General features: G+C 22.5%; 13 protein-coding genes and 24 non-coding genes across 37 annotated transcripts; 23 read left to right on the plus strand and 14 right to left on the minus strand. All coding sequences in view use genetic code 5, as the record gives it.

Moving 5' to 3' along the window:
- APQ86_gt01 lies at window positions 1-65 on the plus strand. Its single transcript has one exon. It is a non-coding gene; the product is annotated as a tRNA-Ile (tRNA).
- On the minus strand, window positions 66-134 carry APQ86_gt02. The gene has a single exon. It is a non-coding gene; the product is annotated as a tRNA-Gln (tRNA).
- A 3-nt stretch (window positions 135-137) lies between these two features.
- Window positions 138-205, plus strand: APQ86_gt03. The gene has a single exon. It is a non-coding gene; the product is annotated as a tRNA-Met (tRNA).
- On the plus strand, window positions 206-1,234 carry ND2 (NADH dehydrogenase subunit 2). The gene has a single exon. It carries the CDS (start codon window positions 206-208, stop codon window positions 1,232-1,234), a length of 1,029 nt encoding a protein of 342 aa, YP_009170632.1.
- A 2-nt stretch (window positions 1,235-1,236) lies between these two features.
- APQ86_gt04 lies at window positions 1,237-1,302 on the plus strand. Its single transcript has one exon. It is a non-coding gene; the product is annotated as a tRNA-Trp (tRNA).
- APQ86_gt05 lies at window positions 1,295-1,357 on the minus strand. The gene has a single exon. It is a non-coding gene; the product is annotated as a tRNA-Cys (tRNA).
- A 3-nt stretch (window positions 1,358-1,360) lies between these two features.
- On the minus strand, window positions 1,361-1,428 carry APQ86_gt06. The gene has a single exon. It is a non-coding gene; the product is annotated as a tRNA-Tyr (tRNA).
- Window positions 1,427-2,960, plus strand: COX1 (cytochrome c oxidase subunit I; the record flags this gene model as incomplete). The annotated part of the gene is made up of 1 exon: window positions 1,427-2,960. A coding segment is annotated over one exon (1,534 nt), but the record flags the coding sequence as incomplete, so codon positions are not given.
- On the plus strand, window positions 2,961-3,025 carry APQ86_gt07. Its single transcript has one exon. It is a non-coding gene; the product is annotated as a tRNA-Leu (tRNA).
- A 2-nt stretch (window positions 3,026-3,027) lies between these two features.
- On the plus strand, window positions 3,028-3,711 carry COX2 (cytochrome c oxidase subunit II). Its single transcript has one exon. It carries the CDS (start codon window positions 3,028-3,030, stop codon window positions 3,709-3,711), a length of 684 nt encoding a protein of 227 aa, YP_009170634.1.
- A 4-nt stretch (window positions 3,712-3,715) lies between these two features.
- Window positions 3,716-3,786, plus strand: APQ86_gt08. Its single transcript has one exon. It is a non-coding gene; the product is annotated as a tRNA-Lys (tRNA).
- Window positions 3,787-3,793: 7 nt separating this feature from the next.
- Window positions 3,794-3,858, plus strand: APQ86_gt09. The gene has a single exon. It is a non-coding gene; the product is annotated as a tRNA-Asp (tRNA).
- ATP8 (ATP synthase F0 subunit 8) lies at window positions 3,859-4,020 on the plus strand. Its single transcript has one exon. It carries the CDS (start codon window positions 3,859-3,861, stop codon window positions 4,018-4,020), a length of 162 nt encoding a protein of 53 aa, YP_009170635.1.
- ATP6 (ATP synthase F0 subunit 6) lies at window positions 4,014-4,691 on the plus strand. Its single transcript has one exon. The coding sequence runs from the start codon at window positions 4,014-4,016 to the stop codon at window positions 4,689-4,691; it is 678 nt and encodes a 225-aa protein (YP_009170636.1).
- On the plus strand, window positions 4,691-5,479 carry COX3 (cytochrome c oxidase subunit III). Its single transcript has one exon. The coding sequence runs from the start codon at window positions 4,691-4,693 to the stop codon at window positions 5,477-5,479; it is 789 nt and encodes a 262-aa protein (YP_009170637.1).
- Window positions 5,480-5,482: 3 nt separating this feature from the next.
- Window positions 5,483-5,548, plus strand: APQ86_gt10. The gene has a single exon. It is a non-coding gene; the product is annotated as a tRNA-Gly (tRNA).
- Window positions 5,549-5,902, plus strand: ND3 (NADH dehydrogenase subunit 3). The gene has a single exon. The coding sequence runs from the start codon at window positions 5,549-5,551 to the stop codon at window positions 5,900-5,902; it is 354 nt and encodes a 117-aa protein (YP_009170638.1).
- Window positions 5,903-5,904: 2 nt separating this feature from the next.
- On the plus strand, window positions 5,905-5,967 carry APQ86_gt11. The gene has a single exon. It is a non-coding gene; the product is annotated as a tRNA-Ala (tRNA).
- Window positions 5,968-6,031, plus strand: APQ86_gt12. Its single transcript has one exon. It is a non-coding gene; the product is annotated as a tRNA-Arg (tRNA).
- Window positions 6,032-6,066: 35 nt separating this feature from the next.
- On the plus strand, window positions 6,067-6,130 carry APQ86_gt13. Its single transcript has one exon. It is a non-coding gene; the product is annotated as a tRNA-Asn (tRNA).
- A 3-nt stretch (window positions 6,131-6,133) lies between these two features.
- Window positions 6,134-6,202, plus strand: APQ86_gt14. The gene has a single exon. It is a non-coding gene; the product is annotated as a tRNA-Ser (tRNA).
- On the plus strand, window positions 6,202-6,266 carry APQ86_gt15. The gene has a single exon. It is a non-coding gene; the product is annotated as a tRNA-Glu (tRNA).
- Window positions 6,267-6,286: 20 nt separating this feature from the next.
- APQ86_gt16 lies at window positions 6,287-6,351 on the minus strand. Its single transcript has one exon. It is a non-coding gene; the product is annotated as a tRNA-Phe (tRNA).
- Window positions 6,352-6,357: 6 nt separating this feature from the next.
- On the minus strand, window positions 6,358-8,097 carry ND5 (NADH dehydrogenase subunit 5). The gene has a single exon. It carries the CDS (start codon window positions 8,095-8,097, stop codon window positions 6,358-6,360), a length of 1,740 nt encoding a protein of 579 aa, YP_009170639.1.
- APQ86_gt17 lies at window positions 8,098-8,161 on the minus strand. The gene has a single exon. It is a non-coding gene; the product is annotated as a tRNA-His (tRNA).
- On the minus strand, window positions 8,162-9,494 carry ND4 (NADH dehydrogenase subunit 4). Its single transcript has one exon. A coding segment is annotated over exon 1 (1,333 nt).
- Window positions 9,494-9,781, minus strand: ND4L (NADH dehydrogenase subunit 4L). The gene has a single exon. The coding sequence runs from the start codon at window positions 9,779-9,781 to the stop codon at window positions 9,494-9,496; it is 288 nt and encodes a 95-aa protein (YP_009170641.1).
- A 2-nt stretch (window positions 9,782-9,783) lies between these two features.
- On the plus strand, window positions 9,784-9,847 carry APQ86_gt18. Its single transcript has one exon. It is a non-coding gene; the product is annotated as a tRNA-Thr (tRNA).
- Window positions 9,848-9,911, minus strand: APQ86_gt19. The gene has a single exon. It is a non-coding gene; the product is annotated as a tRNA-Pro (tRNA).
- Window positions 9,912-9,913: 2 nt separating this feature from the next.
- Window positions 9,914-10,438, plus strand: ND6 (NADH dehydrogenase subunit 6). The gene has a single exon. The coding sequence runs from the start codon at window positions 9,914-9,916 to the stop codon at window positions 10,436-10,438; it is 525 nt and encodes a 174-aa protein (YP_009170642.1).
- Window positions 10,439-10,442: 4 nt separating this feature from the next.
- On the plus strand, window positions 10,443-11,582 carry CYTB (cytochrome b). The gene has a single exon. The coding sequence runs from the start codon at window positions 10,443-10,445 to the stop codon at window positions 11,580-11,582; it is 1,140 nt and encodes a 379-aa protein (YP_009170643.1).
- APQ86_gt20 lies at window positions 11,581-11,647 on the plus strand. The gene has a single exon. It is a non-coding gene; the product is annotated as a tRNA-Ser (tRNA).
- A 15-nt stretch (window positions 11,648-11,662) lies between these two features.
- On the minus strand, window positions 11,663-12,601 carry ND1 (NADH dehydrogenase subunit 1). Its single transcript has one exon. The coding sequence runs from the start codon at window positions 12,599-12,601 to the stop codon at window positions 11,663-11,665; it is 939 nt and encodes a 312-aa protein (YP_009170644.1).
- Window positions 12,602-12,667, minus strand: APQ86_gt21. The gene has a single exon. It is a non-coding gene; the product is annotated as a tRNA-Leu (tRNA).
- APQ86_gr02 lies at window positions 12,668-13,976 on the minus strand. The gene has a single exon. It is a non-coding gene; the product is annotated as a 16S ribosomal RNA (ribosomal RNA).
- On the minus strand, window positions 13,977-14,047 carry APQ86_gt22. The gene has a single exon. It is a non-coding gene; the product is annotated as a tRNA-Val (tRNA).
- APQ86_gr01 lies at window positions 14,048-14,834 on the minus strand. The gene has a single exon. It is a non-coding gene; the product is annotated as a 12S ribosomal RNA (ribosomal RNA).
- Window positions 14,835-15,557: the final 723 nt, after the last annotated feature.

Raw genomic sequence — 15,557 nt, forward strand, 5'->3', positions numbered from 1 at the left:
AATAAGTTGCCTGATAAAAGGATTATTTTGATAGAATAAATTATATGATTAATTCATACTTATTATTACATTTAATAGAATTAAACTATTTCTAAAAATATCAAAAATTTTTGTGCTTCTTACACTAAAATGTATCTTAAAAGATAAGCTAAATAAGCTACTGGGTTCATACCCCATTTATAAAGGTTAAATCCTTTTCTTTTAAATTTTATTTAATCCTTCAAAGCTTCTATTTTCATTTACTTTAATTATAGGAATTATTATTACAATCTCATCTAATTCCTGGCTTGGAGCCTGAATAGGCCTAGAAATTAATCTTTTATCTTTTATCCCCCTAATAATCGATAATTCTAATTCCTATGCTAATGAAGCCTCATTAAAATATTTCCTAACCCAAGCTATAGCATCTTCACTTTTATTATTTTCAATTATTTTCTTTTTAAATTATAACTTACTTAATTTTAATACTTGAAACTTTAATTTTTGAACAAATTTATCTTTAATTAATTTAATATTATTAATTAAAATAGGAAGAGCTCCTTTTCATTTCTGATTTCCTTCTGTAATAAATTGTTTATCTTGATTTAATTCTTGAATATTAATAACTCTTCAAAAAATTGCACCTTTTATACTAATTTTTTATTCTTTTAATTTTTATATTAATACTATCAGATTATTATTATCCTTAATTTTTGGGGCAATTGGTGGATTAAATCAAACTTCTATTCGTAAAATTATAGCTTATTCATCTATTAATCATATAAGCTGAATAATTTGCAGAATATTCTTTTCTATATCCTTATGAATAAATTATTTTCTTTTTTATTATTTTTTAACTTCAGCAATTGTTTTAATTTTTAATTTACTTAATATTTTTTATATTAATCAAATTTTTTTATATTTTAATAACAATTTAACTATTAAACTTTCAATTTTTATTTTATTTTTATCACTAGGAGGCCTTCCTCCGTTTTTAGGATTTTTTCCTAAATGAATAGTAATTCAATATTTAATATTTAATAATTTTTTCTTTATTTTATTAATAATAGTTATTTTTACTCTTATTACATTATATTTTTACTTACAAACTACTTATTCTGCCTTTCTAATAGATTCCTGAAATTTAAAATGAAATATTAAAAAAATTAAATTTATAATACATATAAATTTATCTTTTATCTTTTTATCTTTTATTTCAATTTTCGGATTAATTTTTATTCTTCTATATTTTTAATTAAGATTTTAAGTTAAATAAACTAATAACCTTCAAAGTTATCAATAAAATCAAATTTTTAAGTCTTAGTAATTATACACCTTTAAATTTGCAATTTAATATCATTTTTTTGAATATAAGACCTATTGATTAAAGAATATTTTATATTCATATATAGATTTACAATCTATTACCTAAACTTCAGCCATTTAATCGCGACAATGATTATTTTCTACAAACCATAAAGATATTGGAACCTTATATTTTATTTTTGGAGCCTGAGCAGGGATAGTAGGTACATCCTTAAGAATCTTAATTCGAGCAGAACTCGGCCATCCTGGAGCTTTAATTGGCGATGATCAAATTTATAATGTAATTGTAACAGCTCATGCATTTGTAATAATTTTTTTTATAGTTATGCCTATTATAATTGGGGGATTTGGTAACTGACTTGTCCCTCTAATATTAGGTGCCCCTGACATAGCTTTTCCTCGAATAAATAATATAAGTTTTTGACTATTACCCCCTTCATTAACTCTATTATTAACAAGAAGAATAGTTGAAACTGGGGCAGGAACAGGATGAACTGTTTATCCCCCTCTTTCAAGAAATATTGCTCATGGGGGAGCCTCTGTTGATTTAGCAATTTTCTCTTTACATTTAGCTGGTATTTCATCAATTTTAGGAGCAGTAAATTTTATTACAACTATTATTAATATACGAGCCACAGGGATTACTCTAGATCGAATGCCATTATTTGCTTGATCTGTAGTAATTACAGCTGTTCTCCTTCTTCTCTCTCTTCCCGTTCTTGCGGGGGCTATTACTATACTTCTAACTGATCGAAATCTCAATACTTCATTCTTTGATCCTGCAGGAGGAGGAGATCCAATTTTATATCAACATTTATTTTGATTTTTTGGACATCCAGAAGTTTATATTTTAATTCTACCAGGATTTGGAATAATTTCTCATATTATTAGAAATGAAAGTGGAAAAAAGGAAACCTTTGGTACTTTAGGAATAATTTATGCAATACTAGCTATTGGATTATTAGGATTCATTGTTTGAGCCCATCATATATTTACTGTTGGAATAGATGTTGATACACGAGCATATTTCACCTCTGCTACTATAATTATTGCAGTTCCTACTGGAATCAAAATTTTTAGTTGATTAGCAACTATTCATGGATATCAATTAACCTATTCTCCATCATTATTATGAACTCTTGGGTTTATTTTTTTATTTACAGTAGGAGGACTAACAGGAGTTATTCTTGCTAATTCCTCTGTAGACATTATTCTTCATGATACTTATTATGTTGTAGCCCATTTTCACTATGTTTTATCTATAGGAGCTGTATTTGCAATTATAGGAGGATTTGTCCATTGATACCCTTTATTTTCTGGATTAACATTAAACTCATACCTTCTAAAAATTCAATTCTCTATTATATTTTTAGGAGTTAATTTAACTTTCTTCCCTCAACATTTTTTAGGTCTAGCTGGAATACCTCGTCGATACTCTGATTATCCAGATGCTTATACTGCATGAAATGTGGTATCTACTATTGGATCTTCAATTTCTCTTGTAGGAATTTTATTTTTTATTTATATTATTTGAAATAGTATAACATCTTATAACCAAATTATTTTCCCTATTCAATTAAACTCTTCTATTGAATGATATCAAAATATTCCTCCAGCTGAACATTCTTATGCTGAACTTCCTCTTTTATATAACTTCTAATATGGCAGACTAGTGCAATGAATTTAAGCTTCATATATAAAGATTATTCTTTTATTAGAATAATGGCAACATGATCAAATCTTAACTTACAAGATAGTGCTTCTCCTCTAATAGAACAATTAATCTTTTTTCATGATCATACATTATTAATCTTAATTATAATTACTGTTCTAATTAGTTATTTAATATTTATATTATTTTTTAATCATTATACTAATCGATTTTTACTCTCAGGACAAATAATTGAAATTATCTGAACAATTATACCAGCTATTGTACTTTTATTTATTGCCTTTCCTTCTTTACGACTTTTATACTTACTTGATGAAATTAATAATCCCTCAATTACATTAAAATCTATTGGACATCAATGATACTGAAGCTACGAATATTCAGATTTTACAAACTTAGAATTTGATTCTTATATAATTCCAATAAATGAAATATCTTCTAATAATTTTCGTCTATTAGATGTTGATAATCGAATTGTTTTACCATTAAAATCTCAAATTCGAATTATTATTTCAGCAACTGATGTTCTTCATTCATGAACAATCCCAGCTCTAGGAGTAAAGGTTGATGCCTCACCAGGACGATTAAATCAAACTAACTTTTATATATATCGCCCTGGTCTTTATTATGGCCAATGTTCAGAAATTTGTGGAGCTAACCATAGATTTATACCTATTGTAATTGAATCAACAACATCAAAAAATTTTATTCAATGAATTAAAAATAATATTTAAAAATCATTAGATAACTTAAAGCAAGTAATGGTCTCTTAAACCACAATATAGTAAATTAGCAATTACTTCTAATGATTTTTTTAAAAAATTAGTTAAACCCATAACATTAGCTTGTCAAACTAAAATTATCTATAAAGATATTTTTTAATTCCACAAATAGCACCTCTTATATGACTAAGATTATTCTTATTTTTTCTTGTAATTTATCTATTTTTTAATATTATTAACTATTTTTCATTTCTTCCTTCAAGAAAAAAATCAGAATCTTTATCTAAACTAAATAAGTCTTCTATAAATTGAAAATGATAAGAAATTTATTTTCTGTTTTTGATCCATCTACAACTATTATAAATTTCTCATTAAACTGAATTAGTACGATTTTAGGAGTTTTATTTATTCCTATTACTTTTTGATTTATTCCTTCTCGATTTCATATTTTATGAAATAAAATCACTTTAACTCTAAATAATGAATTTAATACCTTATTAGGAGAAAATAAACATCAAGGAAGAACATTCTTATTTATCTCATTATTCTCTATTATTTTATTCAATAATTTCTTAGGATTATTCCCTTACATTTTTACATCTACAAGTCACTTAACTTTAACTTTAACATTAGCCCTTCCTCTCTGATTAAGTTTTATATTATTTGGATGAATTAATCACATACAACATATATTTGCTCATCTTGTCCCTCAAGGAACTCCTTCAGTTCTTATGCCGTTTATAGTAGTTATTGAATCAATCAGAAATATTATTCGCCCAGGTACATTAGCAGTTCGATTAATAGCAAATATAATTGCAGGACATTTATTGATAACTTTATTAGGAAACACAGGCCCTTCTATATCCTATTATTTAATTTCACTATTACTAATTACACAAATTGCTCTTCTAGTCCTTGAATCCGCTGTAGCAATAATTCAATCTTATGTTTTCGCAGTTTTAAGTACATTATACTCTAGAGAAGTGATTTAATGTCAACACACTCAAATCATCCCTACCATCTTGTAGATTATAGCCCTTGACCTTTAACAGGGGCTATTGGAGCAATAACGTTAGTTTCAGGATTAGTTATATGATTCCATCAATATAATATAACATTACTATTCCTAGGAATTATTATTACTTTAATAACTATATATCAATGATGACGAGATATCTCCCGTGAAGGAACATTTCAAGGTCTTCATTCTATACCTGTTACTTTTGGATTACGTTGAGGAATAATTTTATTTATTATTTCTGAAGTATTTTTTTTCATTTCATTTTTTTGAGCATTTTTTCATAGAAGATTATCCCCTAATATTGAATTAGGAGCAGAATGGCCTCCAACAGGAATTTATCCTTTTAACCCATTCCAAATTCCACTATTAAATACAGCTATTCTCTTAGCTTCAGGGGTTACTGTTACATGAGCTCATCATAGCTTAATTGAAAAAAATCATTCCCAAGCTTCTCAAGGTCTTTTTTTTACTATTATTTTAGGAATTTACTTTACAATTCTTCAAGCCTATGAATATATTGAGGCATCATTTACTATCGCCGATAATGTTTATGGATCAACCTTTTTTGTAGCTACAGGGTTTCACGGACTCCATGTCTTAATTGGAACCACTTTTTTAATTATTTGTTTAATTCGACATCTACAAAATCACTACTCCTCGTCTCATCATTTTGGATTTGAAGCTGCAGCCTGATATTGACATTTTGTTGATATTGTTTGATTATTTTTATATGTATCTATTTATTGATGAGGTAATTAATTTATTTATATAATATAATAAGTATAATTGACTTCCAATCAAATAGTCTAAATAAATTTAGTATAAATAATTTTCTCTTTATTAATAATTACTTCTATTGTCTTTTTAATTAGTTTTGTTGTAATAGGCTTAGCCTCTATTCTTTCTAAAAAAACAATTATTGATCGAGAAAAGAATTCTCCATTTGAATGTGGATTTGACCCAAAAGTTAACTCTCGACTTCCCTTTTCTCTTCAATTTTACTTAATTGGAATTATTTTTTTAATTTTTGATATTGAAATTGCCTTGCTTCTCCCTATAATTTTATCTTTTAAAATTTCTAACATTTCTATTTGAATATGAACAAGAATTATTTTCTTATTAATTTTAATTATTGGCTTATTTCATGAATGATATCAAGGAGCCTTAAATTGAACTGTTTAATTAGGGGTATAGTTAATTATAACATTTAATTTGCATTTAAAAAGTATTGAATCCAATTGCCCTTAATATAAGAAGCAATTATGCAGTTAGTTTCGACCTAAAAGATTGATTTATTTAAATCCTTATATAACCCAATCCAATTAATAAATAACAATTATTAATTATTAATTGAAACCAAAAAGAGGTATATCACTGTTAATGATATCATTGAATAAGATTCCAATTAAAAGAAAAGAAATGGTGTTCAAGAAAAAGCTGCTAACTTTTTACTTTAATGGTTAAACTCCATTTATTTCTTTATTTATATAGTTTAAAATAAAACATTATATTTTCATTATAAAAATAAACATTTGTTTTATAAATTACTAAATTTAATTATTAAAATATTCAAAGATTTATAAATCACCTTAATAGCTTCAATATTATGCTCTTATTTAAGCTATCTGAATAATATACTAATTAATAATTAATAAAATAAAAAATAATACTAAAAATCAAATAAATATTAATAATAAATAAATTTTTAAATAATTATTTTGTATTTTTTCAATTATAGAGGAATTTATAACTGCTAATTTATATAGATTTTGGCCACCAAAATATTCTCTCCATCCTTGATCTAAATTTTTGATTAAGTAATACCCTAATTTTAATGGATAAAAAATTATACCTAATGTTGATAATGTTGGTATAAACCATATAGACCCTAAAAACCATCTTATTTTGAAGTAAATAAAAGCCTTATTAAAAAAAAATAAACTAACATTAGAAATTAAATATCCTAAAAGACCTCCTAAAATACAAATCTCTAATGTTAATATTTTCAAAGAAGATGGAAGACAAATCATATAAGGGGTGGGAAATATTACTCATATTAATATGCTTCCCCCAATAACAGCTATTACCAATAATCCTGTTATTCTTTTTAATATAACCCAGCTTCTATCATTTATTGGATGATAAGAAAAAATATTTATTATTCCAGTTAATGCATAAAACACTAAACGAAATGAATATATAACAGTTAATCCTGTAGATACCACAAATAATATAAAAACTCTTAAATTAAATACATTACTATAAACAATTTCTAAAATTAAATCCTTAGAATAAAATCCTGCTAAAAAAGGTATTCCACATAAAGCTAAATTAGCTACTCTTATACATATCACAGTTATAGGCATTAAACCTCTTAAACACCCTATAAATCGAATATCTTGATTATTAATTATATTATGAATAATTGCTCCTGCACATATAAATAGTAAAGCCTTAAATAAGGCATGTGTTAATAAATGAAAAAAAGCTAATTTTATATAACCAAATGATAAAATTCTTATTATTAACCCTAATTGTCTTAAAGTTGATAATGCAATAATTTTTTTTAAATCAAATTCATAATTTGCCCCTAACCCCGCTATAAATATTGTTAAACCAGAGATTAATAACAAAATTTTTCTTACAGATAAACTTAATAATAAATTTCTAAAACGAATTAATAAATATACCCCAGCAGTTACTAAAGTTGATGAATGAACTAAAGCTGATACCGGAGTCGGGGCTGCTATAGCCGCAGGTAACCAGGAAGAAAAAGGAATTTGAGCTCTTTTTGTTATTGCTGCTAATATAATTAAACCCCCAATAATAAATATTTCTATATCTTTATTTATTATATCTAAATAATAAATATAATTTCATCTTCCATAATTTAATATTCAAGCAATTGCTAATAAAAAAGCTACGTCACCTAAACGATTCGATAACGCAGTTAATATACCTGCATTATACGATTTTACATTTTGAAAATAAATAACTAAACAATATGAAACTAACCCAAGCCCATCTCACCCTAGTAAAATAGAAACTAAATTAGGTCTAATAATTAATAATATTATTGAACAAACAAATATTAATACTAAAATAATAAATCGATTAATATTTTTATCCTCTCCTATATAATCCTTTCTATAAAAAATTACTAATCTAGAGATTAACAAAACAAAAGATATAAATATTAATCTTATTCAATCTAAAATTAATGTTATAACAATATTTAATCTTCCCAAATTAATAATTTCTCATTCAATAAAATAAGAATAATCATAATTCAATAATATTAAAGAATAGTAAAATAATGTTAATCTTACTGTAAATAATAATAAAAAACTAATTGAACAAATTGAAATAAATTTTATGATTTAAAATACATCTGTATATCTCTGATACCACAAATCAGAATTTTTTTTAAACTATTTAAATATATTAAAAAAAAATAATCTACTTTAAAAATTAATAAATTTAAAGGTAATCAATGTAAAAATAATAACAAATATTCACGAACTACTCTAACAGATATTCCATAATAAATTATAAATTTACCATGCTGACTATATGCATATAAATATAAAGTATATGCAGCCCCTAAAAAAGAAATAAAAAATAATCTTAATATTCTTACTCAAGATCATATAACAATTCTGTTTAATAATCTAATTTCTCTTAATAAATTTAATGATGGCGGAGCTGCTATATTTATTGATCTTATTAAAAATCATCATAAAGTAAGTCTTGGTATTAAAGTCAATAACCCTCGATTAATTAATAATCTTCGTCTACCGGATCGTTCATAAACAATATTTGCTAAACAAAATATCCCTGAAGAACATAAACCATGAGCAATTATTAACCCATAAGCCCCAGCATATCCTCAATACGTTATTGTCAAAATTCCCCCGATTACAATCCCCATATGAACAACAGAAGAATACGCAATTAAAGATTTTATATCAGTCTGACATAAACATAAAAAACATACCAATCTACCCCCGACTAATCTAATTCTTATTAATAAAAAATTTAATTGTACGCTTAAATATTGAATAATCATAAATATTCGAATTAATCCATAACCCCCTAATTTTAATAATACCCCAGCTAAAATTATAGATCCTGCAATTGGAGCTTCAACATGAGCTTTTGGTAATCATAAATGTACTAAAAATATAGGTATTTTAACTAAAAAAGCTAAAATTAATCTTAAATAAATATAAACATTAAATATATCTCTAATATTATAAAAAAAATAATCTAATGAATTAAAATTTATATATAAGTAAAAAATACTCAATAATAAAGGTAAAGAAGCCAATAATGTATAAAATAATAAATAAATCCCAGCCTGCAGTCGCTCTGGCTGATACCCTCACCCTAAAACTAAAAATAAAGTTGGAATTAAAGACCCTTCAAAAAATAAATAAAATATAAAAATATTTATTGTTGAAAAAGTTAATAATAATAATAATAATAAAATTATTAATATAAATATAAATAATTTTTCTTGTTTATTTAATAAATAAACTTTTTCTCTTGCTATTATTATTAACCCTGTAATTCAAATTCTTAATAAAATTAATCCGTAAGATAAAAAATCCACTCCAAAATAATAACTTAACTTTATTCAATGAAATCTTTTTATTCTATCTAATATAAATAAAAAAAATCTAAAAAATAATAAATATTGTACCAGTCAATATAATTTTTTATTTAAACATAAAGGTATTAAAAATAATATAAATAATAATAATTTTAACATTATAAAATATTAATTGATTGAAAATAATCATTTCCATGTGAACGAACTAATAAAACTAATATAGATAAACCTAAAACTCCCTCACAAACACAAAAAGTTAAAAAAACTATACTGAAATAGCCCTCATAATCTAAAACTCTTAAATATATTAATAAATAAATAAATAATCTTAAAACAATAAATTCTAAACTTAATAATATTGACAATAAATGTTTTTGATTAGAAACAAAAACTATTATCCCACAAATAAATAAGATTCAAGGTAATAATCAATAATATATATTCATTAGTTTTAATAGTTTAAAAAAAACATTGGTCTTGTAAATCAAAATTAAAATAATTTTTTTAAAACTTCAGAAAAAAGAAACCTCTTTTCATTAATCTCCAAAATTAATATTTTACATAAACTATTTTCTGATATATTAAGTTTATCATTTTCTTTAATAAGTATCCTAACAACAATTATTTTTATATTTATAAATCATCCATTAGCTATAGGATTGATATTACTTATTCAAACTACTTTAATTGCCTGCATTATTGGATTAATAATAAAAACATTCTGATTTTCTTATATTCTATTTTTAACATTTCTAGGAGGAATATTAATTCTATTTATTTATGTTACTTCCTTAGCTTCAAATGAAATATTCTCTTTTTCCTCTAAAATTTTAATTATTATTAGATCCATTTTAAGAATAATAATAATTATAATAATAATTATAGATAAATCAATCATTATATTTTTTATTAATAATACAGAAATAAGTGAATTTTTTAACTTAAAATTTTTATTTAAAGAAAATTATTTAAATTTAAATAAATTATATAATTTTCCCATAAATCTGATTATATTAATAATAGTTTTATATTTATTATTAACTCTTATTATTATTGTAAAAATTACAAATTTTAATTCAGGACCTTTACGTGCTAATATTTAAACAAATGAATAAACCACTACGATCCCACCATCCCTTATTTAAAATTATAAATAATGCGCTAGTAGACTTACCTGCTCCTATTAATATTTCTGCCTGATGAAACTTTGGCTCATTACTTGGATTATGTTTAATTATTCAAATTTTAACTGGACTATTCCTAGCTATACATTATACAGCAAATATTGAAATAGCCTTTAACAGAGTTAATCACATCTGTCGAGATGTTAATTATGGTTGATTATTACGAACCTTACATGCAAACGGTGCTTCATTTTTTTTTATTTGTATCTATGCTCACATTGGACGAGGGCTGTATTATAACTCTTATTTATATATCCCTACTTGATCAATTGGAATATTAATTTTATTTGTCGTAATAGGAACTGCTTTTATAGGATATGTTTTACCTTGAGGACAAATATCTTTCTGAGGAGCAACAGTTATTACAAATCTTTTATCCGCCATCCCTTATCTAGGAACAATATTAGTTCAATGAATCTGAGGAGGATTTGCTGTAGATAATGCAACTTTAACACGATTTTTTACATTCCACTTTTTATTCCCATTTATTATTGCTGCTATAACTATAATTCATTTATTATTCCTCCATCAAACAGGTTCTAATAACCCCTTAGGATTAAATAGAGATTCAGATAAAATCCCCTTTCATCCTTATTTCTCTTTTAAGGATTTAATTGGATTTATTGTTATAATTATAATATTAAGAATTCTAACAATCACAGCCCCTTATTTTCTTGGAGATCCAGATAATTTTATTCCAGCAAATCCTCTTGTAACCCCTCCTCATATTCAACCAGAATGATACTTCCTATTTGCTTATGCAATTTTACGTTCAATTCCTAATAAATTAGGAGGAGTAATTGCCCTTGTTATATCAATTGCTATCCTTTTCCTTATACCTTTACTCCATACAAATCAATCACAAGGACTTCAATTTTACCCATTAAATCAAATCCTATTCTGATATATAGTAATTACTATTATTCTATTAACATGAATCGGAGCTCGTCCTGTTGAAACTCCTTATATTTTAACAGGACAAATTTTAACTGTTCTTTACTTCTCTTATTATATCTTAAATCCAATTATTTCAAAATTCTGAGATAACTTATTAAATAATTAGTTAATAAGCTTTAATAGCAATTGTTTTGAAAACATTAGATAGAAATTTAAATTTTCTATTAACTTTACTATATTTAATTATTATAATAAAATTAATTTTAAACCAATAAACAAACTAATAAAACATAAAGAAGCAGGCAAATATCTTTTTCAAACTAAATATATTAATTTATCATATCGATAACGAGGTAATGTCCCTCGCACTCAAATAAAGACATAAGCTAAAAAAGTTAACTTAAAATAAAAAATTAATGAAATAATATTAGCTCCTAAAAATATAATCACAAATAATATTCTTATAAATAAAATACTTGCATATTCCGCTAAAAAAATTAAAGCAAATCCTCCTCTTCTATATTCAACATTAAATCCTGATACTAATTCTGACTCTCCCTCTGCAAAATCAAAAGGAGTCCGATTAGTCTCTGCTAATAATCTTGTTAATATTATCAAACCTAAGGGCAATCTTAAAACTATAAATCAAATATTTTGTTGAAAATTTATAAAACCAAAAAAATTAAATCTATTAATTAAAAAAATAAATGATAAAATTAATAAAATTAAACTAACTTCATAAGAAATTGTTTGTGCTACAGCTCGTAATCCCCCTAATAAAGCATAATTAGAATTAGAAGATCAACCGGCTAATATTACAGTATATACCCCTAAACTTACACATCTAAAAAAAAAAATAATTCCTAAATTAAAAGAATATAACTTAATTCAATAAGGAATACACATTCAAACTAATAATGCTAAAAATAAAGAAAAAATAGGAGATAAATAATATATCAAATAATTAGAAACTATTGGATAAGTTTGTTCCTTTGTAAATAATTTAATAGCATCACTAAAAGGCTGTAAAATCCCAATAAACCCTAATTTATTAGGCCCCTTCCGAATTTGTACATACCCTAAAACCTTTCGCTCTAATAATGTTAAAAAAGCTACTCCTACTATCACACAAATAACTAATAAAATTCTCCCCACTATTGGAACTAATAAATCAAATAAATAAATTACTATTTATAATACTATATTATATAAATAAATTCTAAATTTATTGCATTTATCTGCCAAAATAGTTATTTAATTTAATATTATTCTTAATTTAAATATTATATATTATATATTTAATCCTTTCGTACTAAAATATATTTATTTTATTAAAGATAGAAACTGACCTGGCTTACGCCGGTCTAAACTCAAATCATGTAAAATATTAAAAGTCGAACAGACTTTATACTTTAAACACCTACACCTAAAATATATTTTAATTCAACATCGAGGTCGCAATCTATTTTATTGATAAGAACTCTCAAAAATCATTACGCTGTTATCCCTAAGGTAACTTAATTTTTTAATCATTAATAATGGATCAATTTATCAAATAAATTTGTCACTTAAAAAATAAAAATTCTATAAATTTTATTATTACCCCAATAAAATATAAATATAATTTATAATATAATCTAACTAATTCTTATTAATAATATTTATATAAAGATCTATAGGGTCTTCTCGTCTTTTAATTTTATTTTAACTTTTTAATTAAAAAATAAAATTTTATAATAATAACTATAAGACAGTAAATATTTTGTCCAATCATTCATACTAGCTTTCAATTAAAAAACTAATGATTATGCTACCTTTGCACAGTTAATATACTGCGGCCCTTTAATTTTTCAGTGGGCAGATTAGACTTTATATAAATTCCAAAAAGACATGTTTTTAATAAACAGGCAAATACTATATTTGCCGAGTTCCTTACAATTAAATTATTTTTATTATTACTCATATATATATATATAATTATATACTAATATTATCATTATTACTTTAATTTTAAAATTAAATTAAATATTTTAATTAAATAATTAAAATATAATAAATAAATAATATTTATTTATTAAATTATAACATATTATAAAATAAATTCTATTTCTAAGAATATATAAAGTCATTATTTATCTTATTTATAATAAATTTATTAAAGCTTATCCCTTAATAAATTACTTATATTTTATTATTAAATTAAAAATCTAATTTAATAAAAAATATAAAATAAATTAAATTTATTTATTAAAAAACTAGATATAATAAAAACCGAATAACTTTTAAATTCTAATTTAATATTAAAAATAATTTTAACACAATAAAAATATTATTAAATTAAATCTTTTTATTTCGAGAATAATAACATTTATATTAATTATTTAATAATCCCTGATACAAAAGGTACATTAAATAAAAATTTCTTTTACTATAAATAATTTTCAATTTATTTCATTTTTCTCCTTCAATACTATTCTCTATTATAAAAATTATTTTTTCAATAAACTATACTAAAAATTAAATTATTTTTTTTTATAAATATAAATAAAATTTTATTATTTCAATTTAAATCGATTTGCACGACTTTATTTTCAATGTAAATGAAAATTCTAACTTATAGAATTTAAATTGTCTATCTAGAATCACTTTCCAGTAATTCTACTTTGTTACGACTTATCTTACTTTAAAAATAAGAGCGACGGGCGATATGTGCATATTTTAGAGCTACAATCAATTTAATAATCTAAATAAATTTACTATCAAATCCACTTTCAATATAATCTTTCAATTAATAATCCATATAATTTTATTTTATTGTAATCCATTTCTACTTAAATATAAACTGCACCTTGATTTGACATATAAATTTATATCAATTAAAGAAAATTATTTTTCTTATAAAATATTCTAATGACAACGATATACAAATTAAATAAAATAAGTAAGATTCAACGTGGATTATCGATTATAGAACAGATTCCTCTGAATAGACTAAAATACCGCCAAATTATTTTAATTTCATAAATATATTTACTAATAATCTAGATATATACAACTATATTTTAATAATAGGGTATCTAATCCTAGTTTATAAAAAAAATTTAAAAAATCAATTATTATATTCATTAAAATTATATAATATTAAAATTTCACTTAATAATATCAATTAAATTTTAATTTCCAATATCTTAAATATTTAATTCTTTCTAAGATAATTTATTTATATATTTTGTATAACCGCGATTGCTGGCACAAAATATATCTATATTAAATTAAATTACTAATTCATAATTTCTTAAATCAATAATATTAATTACTGCGATTCAATAATTTTATTTTTTAAATAATATTTATTCACACAAAAATTTACATATAAAATATTCAATTAATAAATTTATATACTATAATAAAATATATTTATTTAAACATTTATTTATTACTATTAAATTTAAATTAAATTAAATATTTCATTTTAATAATTAATTTTTATTATATATTAAATAAATATATTAATAATTAAAAATAGTTGCTATCTCCCCCAATAAAAATATCCCCCTATATATTATTACCATAATATATTTATTTAAACATTTATTTATTACTATTAAATTTAAATTAAATTAAATATTTCATTTTAATAATTAATTTTTATTATATATTAAATAAATATATTAATAATTAAAAATAGTTGCTATCTCCCCAATAAAAATATCCCCCTATATATTATTATCATAATATATTTATTTAAACATTTATTTATTACTATTAAATTTAAATTAAATTAAATATTTCATTTTAATAATTAATTTTTATTATATATTATTAATCTTTTTTATATATTATTTTATTTTAAATATAAATTATACATATATATATATTAATATATTCTATTTATATTAAATATAAATATTTTATTAATTATATATAATTTTTTTTTTTAAATTAATTTTTACAGATAATTGGTATTTATGTAAAAATATAATATTTATATATATATAATAGATATATTTTTTTTTAATATATATATGATATAATATTAATATATAAATCATATATATATATATATTATTTATTTATATATAAATTATTTATATTATAATATAAAGACCGTTTTATATAAAAATTATAATAAATATACAAC

This window comes from Phlebotomus papatasi, mitochondrion (assembly GCF_024763615.1).
Source record: "Phlebotomus papatasi mitochondrion, complete genome".
NCBI classification, from domain to species: domain Eukaryota; kingdom Metazoa; phylum Arthropoda; class Insecta; order Diptera; family Psychodidae; genus Phlebotomus; species Phlebotomus papatasi.